This window comes from Lithobates pipiens, unplaced genomic scaffold (assembly GCF_037356315.1).
Source record: "Lithobates pipiens isolate NorthernLeopardFrog02 unplaced genomic scaffold, aLitPip1_a1.2 Scaffold_18, whole genome shotgun sequence".
Lineage (NCBI taxonomy): Eukaryota > Metazoa > Chordata > Amphibia > Anura > Ranidae > Lithobates > Lithobates pipiens.
In genome coordinates, this window is record NW_027507758.1 from 191,584,990 (window position 1) to 191,600,865 (window position 15,876).

At 47.1% G+C, this 15,876-nt stretch overlaps 1 protein-coding gene and 1 pseudogene across 1 annotated transcript in view; both read right to left on the reverse strand.

Annotated features, from left to right (window-relative positions):
• SOS1 (SOS Ras/Rac guanine nucleotide exchange factor 1) overlaps positions 1 to 15,876 on the reverse strand; it is a 415,017-nt gene that overhangs the window by 14,283 nt on the left and 384,858 nt on the right. The window contains exon 21 of the mRNA XM_077486479.1: positions 5,687 to 5,805. Within this exon, the coding sequence (XP_077342605.1) occupies positions 5,687 to 5,805 (119 nt within the window). The remainder of the gene's footprint in view (positions 1 to 5,686; positions 5,806 to 15,876) is intronic.
• LOC143990937 (5S ribosomal RNA) lies at positions 7,624 to 7,742 on the reverse strand (annotated as a pseudogene).

Here is a 15,876-nt window from a genome sequence, read left to right on the forward strand (position 1 = left end):
CCGAACAAGCCTACACACGAGCGAACAGTCCGCTGAAACCTTGTTTCAGCGGACAGTTTTTCGGAATTTCCGTAAGACCTTGTTCGTCCAACTGTCCGCTGAAACTGTCCGCTGAAGCCCCACACACGAGCGGACTGTCCGCCCAAACACTGTTCAGCGGACAAGGTTGGGCGAACAGTCCGCGCGTGTGTACGCGGCCTAAGTGTTGTAAGCACTGTACCATACTGCATTAACAGTTCCAAACTTTTTGAACCTCTGAGCGCAACTGCACTCTAACTTTGCCATGTACAAACCAGTGGATAATGGTATTAAACATGACCACAAGCAGTTGTGTGGCCCTGGTCGCAGCCACGATGCCAAAGGTACCCAGGATACAATTATATATCAGGGATTGAACAACAGGCACGACTGTAGGACAACAGGTCCTAATCTCCGCTGGCCTCACAAACACCAGTCGGAGAGTCTTGTCAGGTAAATCGTACTGCATTTAGCACATTTAGTCATGGCTTTGCACACTCTCTCTGTGGGGGGACAGAGCAATAAAACAGCTCTTGTTCCCGGCATAGCTGAAATCCATTGCACCTATATGTGGGAAAGAAAACAAACAGGGCAGTTATCAATCAAGTGGGCCGTTCAGGCTCCAGTAGGGCGACATTCCATAAGAACCACGGGGCAAATCAATCCTCTTCAGCCACCATCCTTCTGTCCGGGCGAAAAGCACTTTCATTTATATCCAACCAGGCTGACGCATCCGCCGCCTGTTCAAAGAAGTGAGCCTGATCTCTCTCTGTAATTCGGAGTCAGGCTGGGTATAATATAGCGTAAGGCGCATGTAGATTCTGTAGCAGTTTCTTGACCTCCGTAAACCGGGCTCTTTTCTGTACATCTGAGGAAAAGTCAGGGTAAAAGGAAATGCGTGCACCATTGAACTGTATGTCTTGCTTCTCCCTGGCCAGACGCAGAATGATCTATCTATCCCTGTAGTGTAGTAGATGGGCAAGGATAGGACGAGGGGGATGACCCGGTGGAAGGGGTCGCAGCGGAATCCTGTGGGCTCTCTCCACAGCGTAAGGTGGTGTGAACGCTTCCTTCCCAAACACCTCTGGCATTCACTTTTTAATAAACTAGTTGGGGTCTCTACCCTCGGTATTCTCAGGAAGACCCACTATTTTTACATTATTCCTTCTCATTCTGTTCTCAAGGTGATCTGCACGTTGATCCACAGCAGCAACCATCCTGGTGTTATGTTGCGAGTCTTTTATCAGAGGGGGGGAGTTTGTCCTCCACATCACTAATCCTGCTTTCAGCAGCAGTGGTTCTCTCTCTAATTGTACTGCGCCTGATTCTCATCCTCACTGTTCTCCTCCATTTCCTCCGCCTTTGTTGCTATGGTGCAGACAATCTGTGCACTGTGAACACTTTCCTTCAAAGTTCCCTGTGCTGTGGGTCCCCCCTCAGCCAGCTCATCCAGAGTAAGGGAGCCTGCCAGTTTCTGGGCATAGTAACGAATGTCCTTGGTGAGGGGGTCTCCGCTGTCATGTTTAGGAGTTTTGGGCGGTTTACTCGCTGTATCCTTAGTTTTATCAGCGCTACGCTGTCCATGCTGCTGCGGTGGTGCCATCTTGGATCTCTGAGAGGTGTCCATCTTCTTTCCTCTCAGAACCATCATGAGTAACACCCAGAAAGGGGTCCACCAAGGTTCCGAAGTTGGCTGGTAGCCTTCAAGCAGTGTAGAGACGCCGGGAACAGGATCGATGCAAGGTTACAGATGGGAGCTCTGTGAGGAAGCCGCTTATCACATGCCAGTCAGGTCACGTCCCCATCACTTTGCATATTATTTTATATATACTGTGATTCTGTACTTGCCAAATATGCTGCAGAAATTTCCCTCCACTAAGTCTGGCTGCATCCATTTGCTGCCCACTGGAGTACACATGTGCGCCGCCGCCATATGCGTTCCAACACTGCTGTAAGACCACTTTGCCACAGGCCCCCTCGCAGGCTTGCCATGCTTTGGGCACAGCCTTGCTTCGCTTGGCATAATTATAATCTATGTCCACTTGGATGGTGGGGCTTGAACCTGGACTCAGAGGAGTGGCCACAAAACTCTGCACAAGCACAGGTTGCCACAATGTTGGACCGCATATGGCGGCGTCATGCATGCCCAGTCCAGCGGGTAGCCAAATGTGATGGGTCGCCATATGTGACGAAACACTGGCACACCTCCAGCCCTGCAGCTCTCATTGGCCCTCTTATGAATCCCCCCCCCCCTTCAGGCAAACTCTAATGAGAGTGAGAGAGAGAGAGAGAGAGAGAGCTGTGCATGATGTCATAAGCCTAGGATTTTTACTAGACAAGAAACAGGAAGTTGGCTGTATAAGGTATTTACTGGCAGAAAAAAAAATGTTTTACAATCCAAAGGTAAAACAACAAGGGCAGAAGATTTAATAGATGGAAAGATGAAAAAATTAAGCTCCGCTTTAAAGAGGAAGTAAACCCTTTCAAACCACTTTGACCTACAGGTAAGCCTAGATTAAGGCTTACCTGTAGGTCCAAGCAATATCTCCTAAACCTATATGGTTTAGGAGATATTTGCCCGAAAATGGGCACCGCTGTCTACGGCGCATGCGCCGTAGACAGCGGCGCGCAGGCGCACTAAATGTGGCAAGTCCAAGAATGGATCTGCCTAATTTGTCGACTCCCGTGCGCATGCGCGGGAGTGACGTCATCGCGGCTTCGCCGAATGGCAGTGGCGGAGCTGCGAGACGCGACTCCCGTGCGCATGCGCGGGAGTGACGTCATCGTGGCTTCGCCGCTGTCATTCATCGGAGCTGCGAGACGCCACCAGCAAGATGGATGCGGCGGACTACAGGGGACAGCGGCGACTTCGCTGGCTCCTGTGTCAGGTAAGTGACACATAATGAGCTACTATGCGATGCATAGTAGTTCATTATGCTTTACCTTTGCAGGGAAAAAAAGAGGAAGTAAACCCATCAGGGTTTACTTCCTCTTTAACCACTACAATACAGGGCACTTTCGCCCCCTTCCTTCCCAGCCCAATTTTCAGCTTTCAGCGCTCTAGCGCTTTCAGTGACAATTGCGCGGTCATGCTACACTGTACCCAAATGAAATTGTTATCATTTTGTTCGCACAAATAGAGCTTTATTTTGGTGTTATTTATTCACGACTCATTCACGACGAAAAAAAACAATATTTTCTTTTTTCTATTTGAAAAGAAATCCAATAAAATCAAATTTTGTCATAAATTTAAGCCAAAATGTATTCTGCTACATGTTTTTGGTAAAAAAAATTCCGTTAAGTGTATAATAATTGGTTTGTGTGATCACGGACATATGTACGCAAATGATCATGTACATATGTGTGCAGGTGATCACGTACATATGTGTGCAGATAATCATTGGGACATGTGATTTTAGTGGGACATATGTGGGGGACATGTTTTTATTATTAGGGACATGTGTTTTTATTATTTGGGGACATGTATGTTTTGGGGACATGTGTGTTTTGGGGACATATGTGGGGACTGTGTTTGTACTGTGTGGTGTGTTGTGTGTTGACACTACACTGATGATCAGTGAGTAAAAAGCTGTAAAAAGCAGCCCATACTCACTGATCATCAGCCGGCTGCAGCGTTCTGCTCTCCTCTCCTCAGCGGTGACTTCCGTGTGAGGAGAGGAGAGCCGATTGCCTAGCAACCGGCTGTTTGTTTACATCACATGACGGCCGTGATTGGACACGGCCGTCATGTGATCAGGAGGGCCAATCACAGAGCCCTCCTGCCGATCTGAGATGTGCCGTGTCCGGGTGACACGAGCACATCGGGATCGCGCCGCTGCGCGCGCGCGCGATCCCGCTACTCCTGAAGGACGTTCCTGAACGGCCTGTCAGGAATAGACGGCTCCCACCCGGCCGTATATATGCATTGGCCGGGTGGGAAGTGGTTAAGAAAAAGGTTTTTAGTCTTACATACACTTTAATATAATACAATGAGGCTTATATTTTTTTGAAAAAAAAAAAGTAAGCTAAGGTAAACAGGTGAACACAGTTAAAAAAACAAACAAACACAAAATATCCGTAAACTACTAATTAATTTTCCACAGGTAGTTGCAAAGTTAAAATATATAGTGATAATATATAGTTGTCACAATTTAATATGACAGAGGTATCTGGTATTACAAGGCTGTCTCCACAAAATGACAAATCCTGCAGCAGGTAAAAAAAGATCACATATACTTTATTTTACTATATAGTTGTATTGTAGAGAAGGATGGAAAAAAACACAGGTCCATCCAGTACAACCTTTGCGTTTGTGTGTGTTTCTGTATGTTTGTGTTAAAACCTCAATCCAGACTAATACTATTTTTCCTCATTCACCCACTTCTAACCCATCCTACTATGTATGTTTCTCTTAACATGTGAAGCAAGATATGCTTACCCACGCCCCTGCCGCTCCTGGGAGAGGGGGACCGCAAACCCAGCAGTGCACATGGAGCCAAAGATCATCTGTCCCCTACCACTCCTCTGTGACGAGGTCTTCATTTTGTGGTTTGTGAGAGAACCACACTACTGGACATCCAATACTAGGTGTGTTCACATCTGGTAGCCACTGATGTGCACACCTGAAGAGGGACTCAAGCAGGAAGTACACAGAAGGAGATGATTTGGAGCTGCAGCATCATTGGTTACAGCAAGGAAGAACAGGCATTTAGATAAGGATTTTTTTTGTTGGTGTGCCAGCAATTAGATTGGGGTGTCAAGGAGAAGTGAGGGAAATGTGTTTCACACTGATCCCAGAGTGGAGCTTTAAGTTTACTAAGAGTATACATATTCCTATGGGTTGTGTTCAACAAGGATAACATCTAGTAGTTTTATGATGTCAATAATCCCAGCTGATACTACTGCTAGTAGGCAACAACTTGAAGCACCTTACAGCCAAAGCTTACATCAGCTGAGGCCAGAACATCCATATGTGTGCACAGAGGACCAAGTTGTGACCTTGCTAATCTGGGACAAAGATGCTGAAAAGCTCAAGACACCCAACATCCCTGGTGGAATGAGCTATTACAGAGAAGGGAGAACCCCTTCCTTAAGAGCGTAGGCCATGGAAATAAGTTGTCTGATCAACTTGACAATGGTGGAATGTGAAGCAGGATGTCCCCTACGAGGACCTACAGCTAGGACAATGACACTCAGTCTTGCGAACAGAAGTTTATTCTGCTAGGTAGACCTAACAGTCTTGACCACATCCAAGCAGTGTAGGACAACATCCTTGTAATGTTGGGGGCAGGATAGAGAGAAAGGAGAACAATGCACTCACTGAAGTGAAACAAGCCTTAAATAAAGAGGAAGCTTTTAGCCTGTGCAAAACCAGAAAAGGCTCTTTACAGTAAAGAGCTGCCAAAAGATGTAATGGCAACTGGGAGTCAATCTCATACATAAGGTCTTCCAAAGGAATGTCTAATCAGTTCAAAGGAGGGTCTCTGAATTACAGTAAGCAAAGGATGCAAGCCTAAGGTGACAAAGGAGTTTTAATTGATGCATTTATATGATCAAATATATGAGCTTAAGTTCAGCATTCATTTAATTAAAAAAAAAAAAAACAGTTTAGAAATATTGGCTATAATTTATCATAATGCAATGCAGAGAAACATACTTATACATTTACCTTTGATGGGGATGACTCAGTTGGGGCAGATTCTGGTCGTCTACGAGGAGGTACAGGTGGAGGAACCTGAATTTCATCACAGTTCTTAGAGAAATTGATTGAAGATACTGAGGCAGAGCCTGGAGAGGAATACAAATGATAACTTATAGTCTTCCTAAAGCTCCAGTTTTAAAGCTGAACATAAAAACAGAATGAATTTCTTTCTTCGGGCTACCCAATCCATGAATATGTCCAATTTTATAAGATTATCAAGAGTGCACGCCAACTGTTTTTAAACAGGATTAGGGTCATCCTTTAATTTACACAATCACATTTCATAGGGTTTTTATAATGGAGAATACAGAAATGCATATATACAGTTGTATGCAAAGGTTTAAGAACCCCTGACAGTTTCCATGATTGTCATTTATAAATATTTGGGTGTTTGGATTAGCAGTTTTCTATCAAATAACTGAAGCACACACTAATATTTCAGTAGTGGAATTAGGTTTATTGGATTAACAGAAAATGCGCAATATGCATCAAAACGAAATTAGACGGGTGCATAAATTTGGGCACCCTTGTCATTTTGTTGATTTGAATACTGTGGCACTGTCGGATTGGATCCTGATAGGACAATTCCGTAGTTTGAATGTCCAGGGCTCGAGAACAGGCCCGAATCTCTAGAATATTGATGGACAAAGTCATCACTGATTTTCCCTAGGACAGATGCTTCTTCCGGGACTGCTTCTCAGCCCAGAAGTTTGGCGTCTGTTATCACCTTCCAGGTAACTGGTAGAAAGGATTTCTCTTTTTAAAGATTCTTGGATATCAACCACAAATTGGGGCTCTGACGCACATTGGGGGAAAAATGCATTGCGAAGCTCAACTTGTTCCCAGTTGACCGGAAACTGTTTTGCAGCAGTCTTAAATAAAACAGCGCATAAGGAATGGCCTTGAAAGAAGCCATCATCTTTCCCAACAAATTTACGTAAAGCCGAAGAGGATTCTTCTTTGACTTGAGCAACTTAATCAGTTTTCTAATGGAACTGATCCTTTCCTGGAGAAAAAAAACATCCTCTTCTGAGATGTACCAATGATCAGCCCCAAGTATTGCAATCTCATTGATGGATTTAAGGAGGATTTCTCTAGGTTGAGAATACAATCTAGGTATTCCAGGTAGCTAACTGCGGTGACCAAAGTTTGGATTAAGCGGGCTACCGAATTGATCTATGAAGAGAAGATCTAAGTATGCTAGTATTGTTATACCTTGAGCCCTTACCCTGGCTAAAGGAGGAGCCATGACCTTTGTAAACACTCGAGGTGGAGTAGCTAGACCGAAAAGGCAGAGCTACAAACTGGAAATAAAGATTTTCTACTTCGAAGCCTAGAAACTTCTGGTGAGCAGGGAAGATCGGCACATGGAGATAAGCATCCTTGATGCCGATCGAAGCCAGAAAAAAACAAGGAGACGGGAACCCTTGGAACTCCAGCTTATACCTTGGAGCTATTGAGGAAGTCTTCCTGCCAGATCCTTGAGAACTGCAGAAGAATTTCCCCTATTGAGCGAGCGGGGCACCTCCTCATAAAGGAGGCTTCGGTATCTTGTAGGTTTCCTCCCCCAAGACCTCTTTTGTCCCTGGGGTTAAATCTGAGGATTATCTTTTGAACCTGACGGAAGCCATCGTGACTGCCTGGAGGCTGATGCCCCTGGCACAAAAGAAGGAGCTTTAAAAATGAAATTATATTTACTCCTTTACTTAAATGGCAAAAAGGGGTACTTTTCCCACTAGAATTTCTTTGGATGAATTATCCAAACATTCTCAAATAGCTGTTTCACCGCAAAAGGAAGACTAGCCAGGAGCTTCTGCATGGTGAAAGGAAGTTTATCCTCCGCCGACATGCGTTCCCGCACTCACGCATTTAGCTGTTTGTGTTAGCAACAATGTGCACAGAACCATTTATAGCACCTGGTATTTCCAGCCGGTCTCCCATACAGGTACTAACCAGGCCTGACCCTGCTTAGCCTCCGAGATCAGACAAGATCAGGCACTTTCAGGGTGATGTGGCCATAGGCATCTCAGCAGTTGTGCATTTGGCTAGATTATAAGCAAGCACCTGCATGACCCTTGTGGAGGTTTTACAATAGAAACTCACGGGGGCGTGAAGTCGACGGGAGCGGACGTGTTGTGCCTGAGCTCCGACAAAACCGCCGCCTAATCTACCGCCATCGGGGCGATCCGTGCGAGGAGAGAGCCCTAGACTCCATCCCGGGGGGGTTTTTGTTTCTTTCGCCGGCCGCTCGAGCCCCGCTCAGGCTCGCGGCCTACTCCTGGCTGCCGGAACACCGCCATCTTGGGGCCTACTTCGCCTCTAGGCCTCCGCGCTGCCCCCGGTGTTCTGTGGCGCGGCTGACGCCTCCCTACAGCCATCTGGGAAGAGGCCCACCTACGGAGGTGACCTGAAGCACCTACGGACGATCCGGCCGCATTGAGGCCCATCGCGGAGCCCCACACACGCACGGCCGGCCGCCATCTTTAGGCCTCAGGCCTGTTCAGCCCACTGTGTCCTTGACCTCCCCCCACGTTCACCTGGGCTGACTGCTCTGCCCCCATCCCCCCCTATTCTCCCCGTGCCTCTCCTGTCCCCCCTCCCACTCCTGTGCCAACCTGGTCAGGCCTATTGACTATCAGAACATGTGAGAATCTCCCTATTATGACAACCATGTGATTCTGGGGCTATGTCCTCACCCCCGCCTTCCTAAGACTCCTGTTCAACATTTTGCAGCTTTACTACCTCCGGGAGTCGCATCCTCACCCACTCAGCCCAGCCGTGCACCCCATGGGGAAAATAGGAGACCAAAGAAAGTCCTACGCTTCTGCACTTCTCCCCCAATCTTCATCCACCATGGACCGCTATCTACACAAACCCACCCCCTCCTCCCAACTGGAGGGAGACCCTGCATCAGACCCTCATCCTCGCCATGAACCAGATTTGAACATCCCGGACGCTCTCTCGCCCACCCTAGACCAGGGTTCACCCACCTTGTTGACGGCAGATGTCCTAGACGCTAAACTCCAATCCCTGCTCAAAGCTATCACTCACTCCATAACTCAGGAAGTTGGGAAACTTGCCAAGGAGCTGAGAGGTGAGATCGATCAATTGGGCGGTCGAACAGACACCCTAGAGACTAAATTTGATGAACTGGTTCAGTATGTCCAAGTGTTGGAGGAAGATAATGCCGCTGTTAAGCACTCTGTTTCTCAACTCCAAACACAACAGGAAGACCTCGAAAATCGTGAACGCAGACAAAACCTGCGTATCAGAGGCATCCCTGAAGCAGTAGAGGATCTTCGCTCCTACCTTCTGAACTTGTTTAACGTGGTGGCCCCCCAAATTCCGGATATTGATTGGCGATTAGACAGGTCTCACAGATCACTGGCGCCTAAACCCCCAGCAGGTGCTAACTCAAGGGACGTGGTGGTTCGGTTCCACTACTTTGACAGCAAGGAAGCTCTTACGCTCGCCACTCGTAACCAACCCAGGCTGGACTTTAAAGGAGCCAAAATTCAAATATTTAATGATCTCTCGCCCATTACCTTAGCGAGACGAAGGAACCTCCGTCCACTGACGCTTCATCTCCAAACCCACAAGATCCCATACAGATGGGGGTTTTCCCTTCTGCCTCTCAGTGATCCGAGAAGGCACTCAATTCTCTCTTCGTGATCTACATGAAAGCCATGCCTTCCTGCGCAGCCTTGGCCTCCCTCCTCTTCCAGATGAAGAGCCTACTCCGCTTCCCTCTACTCCTCGGCCGTCTGCACTTCCAGCCCGGATTTGGACCCCAGTTCGACTGAAGCCTCCTAGATCCAACCTCACCCCTCAACGGAGACCATCCTTCAGACCCCCGACTTAAGGGGTACCGCATCGGAACACAACTGAGTTTATCTACCCCCTCTGCTGGGGCTTTGTTGGATTTTCCATGGTGCAGTTTTTGGCCGTAATACCATGGTGGATACCCCATACCTATTTCCCGACACCCACGGGGTGCACTGTTCATTGTTCATTATTTACTGTTTACAGTTCTGCTATGTTGCATATTGACTGTTATTTTATTTTTTTCTCTTCCTACACAGCTGCTCGGTTCTTTTTTGTAGGCTGGCTGAATCAGATTTTTTGGCTATGGAAGGCGGGGGGTGGCCTCTAGGCTCCCCTCCCTCATACTAGGTGGTCTTTGTGACCCCCGCTCTGGCCCCAGGAGGTTATTTTTCTCCAGGTTTCTCTTCGGATGTCATTTATATATTTTCTTTTTCTTTTTTTTTGTTGCTGTTCATGCAGTCTCTCCAAAGACTTTTTTTGTTTTTTGCCTACAGCCTTTCTCCAGTGCCTCACATATCCTTGTGACTCCACTCAATTTTAAATTTTATTTTTTTGGGAAGTTTTTTTTTTGTTATGGCCTCGGTCTCCTTTGTTTTTCTTGGTGACCGATAGCCGCAATTTTTTTGCTGATTGTCACTGTTTATATTGCTATTATACCGATGTTCTCCAGAGTGTCAGGCTTTCTTTCTTTCTGTTCTTTTGTTTCTTTTTCTCCTCTTGCTTCTTACTCCCTACCACATGGGATTCAATACCCACTGACTGTTCTGTAATTCTTTCTATGCTCTATCACCAGTTTAATTTATGTCGCTGAAATTTTTTACTAGTAATGTGAAAGGTTTAAACTCTGTTTGGAAGAGGTGGTTGGCTCTGAAAGAGTTTAAAGCTTCCAGGGCTGACGCGATACTGATCCAGGAGACACACTTCCGTCCTGGGGGCTCCCTTAAATTTGCCAGCAAAGCTTTTCCGACCTCTTTTTTGGCTTCGGATCCGTCTGGCAGGGCAAGCGTGGCGGTCCTGATTGGTCGCTCCTGTCCGTTGCGAATTAAATCTTCTTACCTGGACCCCCAGGGCAGATTTATTATTATGGATTGCACATTTCAGTCTCAACCTATCACGATCTTGAATGTATATGCTCCCAATTCTGGTAAGGTTCGCTTTCTCAATGCTGTTTTTGACATGTTAGATAAATATGCACACCCTTTTACAGTGATTGGTGGAGATTTTAATATGATCATGTCCCCTGGTAAAGACAAGCATGTCTTGTTTCCCTCTAAAACCCCCTCCAATGCGGACTCCCTCTCCAAATCGTTCCGCAGACTTATCAGAGCCGGACGCTTATTAGATATATGGAGGATTAAACACCCCACTCAGAAACAATATACCTTCTACTCCCACCCTCATAAACTTTTCTCTAGATTAGACCATTTTTTCATCTCCACGCCCCTCTTGACAGCTGCGGTATCCTTGGAAATGAATCCCGTCTCCTGGTCGGATCATTCCTCCGTGCATCTGGAACTCTCCCTATCCTCGGCCTCCCCCCGTACCTGTCACTGGCGGCTCAACGAGACTCTTCTGCGTAACCCTGAGACTAAGGCTCGACTGTCCGCTTGCCTTACTGATTATTTTAAGCTTAACACTGGCACCGTCTCTGAGCCTTCAACCCTGTGGGAGGCACATAAACCTGTGTTCAGGGGGCATTGTATTGCAATAAGCTCCCGACTCAAAAGAGATGCCACACACCAGCGAGCCTTGGCTCTTCTTAGGCTTCGCAAAGCTGAGGACCGTTTGTTCTCTTCTCCCACGGTGTCGGGGCTCAGGAATGTTGTCTACTTACGCAACCACCTTAGATCACTTGATATGCAGAAAATAGATAAATCCCTCCTTTGGTCTAAACAGAAATTTTACGAGTACTCTAACAAGCCCCAAAGGATACTGGTGAACAAACTTAAATCTAGGCCCTTCCAAGCATATCCAGATTCCCTTAACCACTTGCCGACCGCCGCACGACGATATACGTCGGCAGAATGGCACGGGCAGGCATATTGGCGTATATATAAGTCCCTGCCTGCCCGCGGGTGGGGGGCCCGATCGGGCCCCCCCCCGGTGCCTGCGGCGGTCGGCATTCGTTCGGGAGAGATCAGGGATGAGGGGACGGCCATTCATTCATGGCCACCCCCTCGCGATCGCTCCCGACGAATGAAAATCCTCCGTGACATCACTTCCTCTCCTGTATTGTAAACACAGGCAGAGGAAGTGATGTAATCTCTCCTCGTGTCGGTCTTTTTCGTTCCGGCACGGAGGAGAGAGGATCGGTGAGTTGCACCTAACACTACACTAACAGTAGAACACGCCAGGCACACTTTTCACCCCCCCGATCACCCCTGCCCCCCCAGTCACAGTGACACCAAGTGCATTTTTTTTTTTTTATTTAATTTTTTTTTTTTTTTTGCATTGGTGTCATTTGTGACTGTAATAACTGTTAGGGCAGTTAGGGTTAGCCCCCTTTAGCTCTAGGGTGCCCCCCTAACCCCCCCAATAAAGGTTTAACCCCGTGATCACCCCCCGTCGCCAGTGTCACTAATAAGCAATTTTTTTCTGATCGCTGTATTAGTGTCACAGGTGACGCTAGTTAGGCAGGTAAGTATTTAGGTTCGCCGCAGCTTTTTGTAGCGTCAGGGACCCCCATATACTACCGCATAGCCCCCTGATTGCCCCCCAGTTAACCCTTTCACCAGTGATCACCATATAACTGTTACAGGTGACGCTGGTTGGTTAGTTATTTTTTTTTTGTTTCAGGGCACCCGCCATTTATTACCTAATAAAGGTTTAACCCCCTGATCACCCGGCGGGTGATATAAGTTTGAGGGTCAGATAAGGCCTGCGTCGCCCCAGCGTCAGGTTAGTGCCAGTACCGCTAACACCCACGCGCAAAGCATACACCTCCCTTAGTAATATAGTATCTGATCAGATCTATATTAGCGTTGCCTTCATTTTAGGTTTCCCAAAACGCATTGTTAGCGGGATCAGCCCAGATACCCGCTAGCACCTGCGTTTAGCCCCTCCGCCAAGCCCAGCCCAGCCCACCCAAGTGCAGTATCGATCGATCACTGTCACTTACAAAACACAACACACATAACTGCAGCGTTCGCAGACTCAGGCTTGATCCCTGCGATCGCTAACAGTTTTTTTTGTAGCGTTTTGAAACAGTCGCTGACAGGCTAGGTGCTTTTTTACCTGTGAGTCTCACTAGTGTACCCCTAAATTTAGAGCCCAAAATGGCAAAGCGAAGGTACACTAGTGAAGAGGCCTACACGTTTCTGAGCATGACAGATAGTGAAGAGGACGTCACTCATCTGTCAGATTCAGGCTCAGAATACGATCCTGTAGAGGACAGCGGCTCCATGACAGATAGCTCTGACGACGAAGATGAGGCCGCTGCTAAGAACAGGTGTGCCCAATCCCGTATGTATTCTGTTGTTGAGGTGCAGGAACCGCAGGTCACTCGTATGGAGCAGAGACGTACTAGAGCCGCTCATCCTTCTGGTGAACTGGCAAGCACCAGCGGCCTAGTACACCCTGGACGTACATCCAGCACTGCAGTAACACGTGGTGACGTGGCGAGTCCCATAAGTGCAGTTCAAGCTGGCGAGGTGGCAAGCACAAGTAGTGTCCCGCTGCCACCAAGAAGAAGACAAAGACAGGCCCGTCGTACCCATAGTGCCCTTCCTGCAGAATTCGCCAATCCTATTTGGGTGCCCACATCTTCTGCAGAACCCGTACTTCCCCCATTCACTGGCCAACCTGGCATTAACGTGGAAACAGTTGATTTTAAGACACTTGACTTTTACTCACTGTTTTTCACCGAAGATCTCTATAGATCTATTGTGGACCAAACCAATTTGTACGCTGCTCAACACATCGCCACTATTCCCCAGTCCGCCCTTGCCAAACAATGGAAACCAGTTACGGTTTCCGAATTTAAAATCTTTCTGGGCCTCTCCCTCAACATGGGCATAACCAAAAAGAGTGAGTTGCGGTCATATTGGTCCACTGACCCAATTCACCATATGCGCGTGTTCTCTGCTTCCATGTCCAGGGCACGATACGAGATGATTTTGCGGTTCATGCACTTCAGCGACAATGAACTCTGTCGTCCTCGTGGAGACCCTGAATACGATCGGCTCTACAAAATTCGGCCCCTCATAAACCACTTCAACCAACGTTTTGCAGACATGTTTACTCCCCATCAAGTTGTCTGCGTTGATGAGTCCCTGATTAAGTTTTCTGGTCGCTTGTCATTCAAACAATACGTCCCCAACAAGCGTTCCAGATACGGGGTCAAGATGTATAAGCTCTGTGACAGGGCCACAGGCTATACACGTAGTTTCATGGTTTATGAGGGTAGAGATAGTCACGTAGAGCCGGAGAACTGCCCTGATTACATAGGAAGCGCTGGCAAGATAGTTTGGGACATGGTGTCACCCTTATTCGGAAAGGGGTACCACTTGTACGTGGACAATTATTACACAAGCGTGCCACTGTTTAGTCACTTGTTTGATCAGCAGATTGGAGCATGTGGCACCGTGCGACCTAATCGCCGGGGCTTTCCCCAGCGGCTTGTAGAGTCCCCTCTTAGGCTGGGGGAGAGAGCCTGCTTGCGCAGTAATAATTTGCTCGCTATGAAGTGGAGGGATAATAAGAATGTTTTCGTTCTTACCTCCCTTCATGCAGACACGACGGTCCAAATTCCTACGGCGACTGGTATTGTGGAGAAACCCCTCTGTGTCCACAAATATAACCTTAACATGGGAGGGGTGGACCTCAATGACCAGTTGTTGGCGCCGTATCTAGTTGCCCGTAAGGCCAGACGCTGGTACAAAAAAGTGTCTGTTTATTTATTTCAATTGGCTATACTGAATGCTTATGTACTACACAAAGCTTCAGGACAGGCTGGATCCTTCCTTAAATTCCAGGAGGATATCGTCAGAGCCCTTCTGTATCCAGACGGTGCTCCACCTCACCTTCCCCTACCAGATGCAGTAAGCCGGCTGCATGAGAGGCATTATCTTTATGCCCTCCCGAGTACCCCTACCCAACGAGCCCCCCAAAGAAAATGTCGTGTCTGCAGAAAGCGCGGATTTAGGCGTGACACCCATTATTGTTGTCCCCGCTGTCCTGACAATCCTGGTCTTTGCATTGGTGAATGTTTTGAACGCTACCATGAACTAGTTGAGTATTAGCGTAGGGTACAGCATTGCACAGGCTAGGCACACGTTCACAGGGTCTCCCAAGATGCCATCGCATTTTGAGAGACCCAAACCGCTGGAACCGTTACAACAGAAGTGTTAAAGTTACATAAAAAAGTGTTTAAAAAAAAAAAAAAAAAAAGTAAAAAAAAAAAAAAAAAACAAAAAAAAAATGAAATAAAAAAACCAAAAATAGTTGTCGTTTTATTGTTCTCTCTCTCTCTATTCTCTCTCTATTGTTCTGCTCCTTTGTACTGTATTCTATTCTGCAATGTTTTATTGTTAACCATTTTTTGTTTTCAGGTATGCCATTCAGCTGTAGCGTGGATTTATTTATCTTGACAGCAACAGCGTTTGCTCCCACGATACGTAAAGCCACGACTCCAGCGCTGTCGGAGGTGATTTCACCACCACAGTTAAAAAAGAGCATATATGCCGAAGCATGGGGGCATAAGGGGTGGAGGAGCGATTTTGTTCCTAATGCCACGTACATACAGTCAAAATTCCGACGGAGGGCTTGCCCGTGGAAAAGTTTGAATGTATGTACGCGGCATAACTTTTTTGCGGGAGGATGCCCCCATGCTTCGGCATATATATATTTTAGGCACAGATTGTGTTAAATGTGTTATTTTTTGCGATTTTCTTTGTATTTGCTTTGCAGGTATGGTAAGTCCTACTGTTATACTGTAATGTTACTTTGTTTTATTGTTAACCATCATTTGCTTAGCAGGTACGCCATTCTGCTGCAGAGCGGATTTATTTATCTTGACAGCAACAGCGTTTGCTCCCATGATACATAAAGCCGCGACTCTAGCACTGTCGGGGGTGATTTCACCACCACAGTTAAAAAAGAGCATATATGCCGAAGCATGGGGGCATAAGGGGTGGAGGAGCGATCTGCTCCTACCTTTTGCGGGAGGATGCCCCCATGCTTCGGCATATATAAATGGTGCATGTATGCCCACCATTAGAAAGTGGGTGGATGAAGGGTGGTATCTAATGGTGGGCATACCCACCGATCAATATTTTTTTTTCGTTCAGCCCACAGGCTGCATGAAAAAAAAAATACAATATATGCCCAACCAG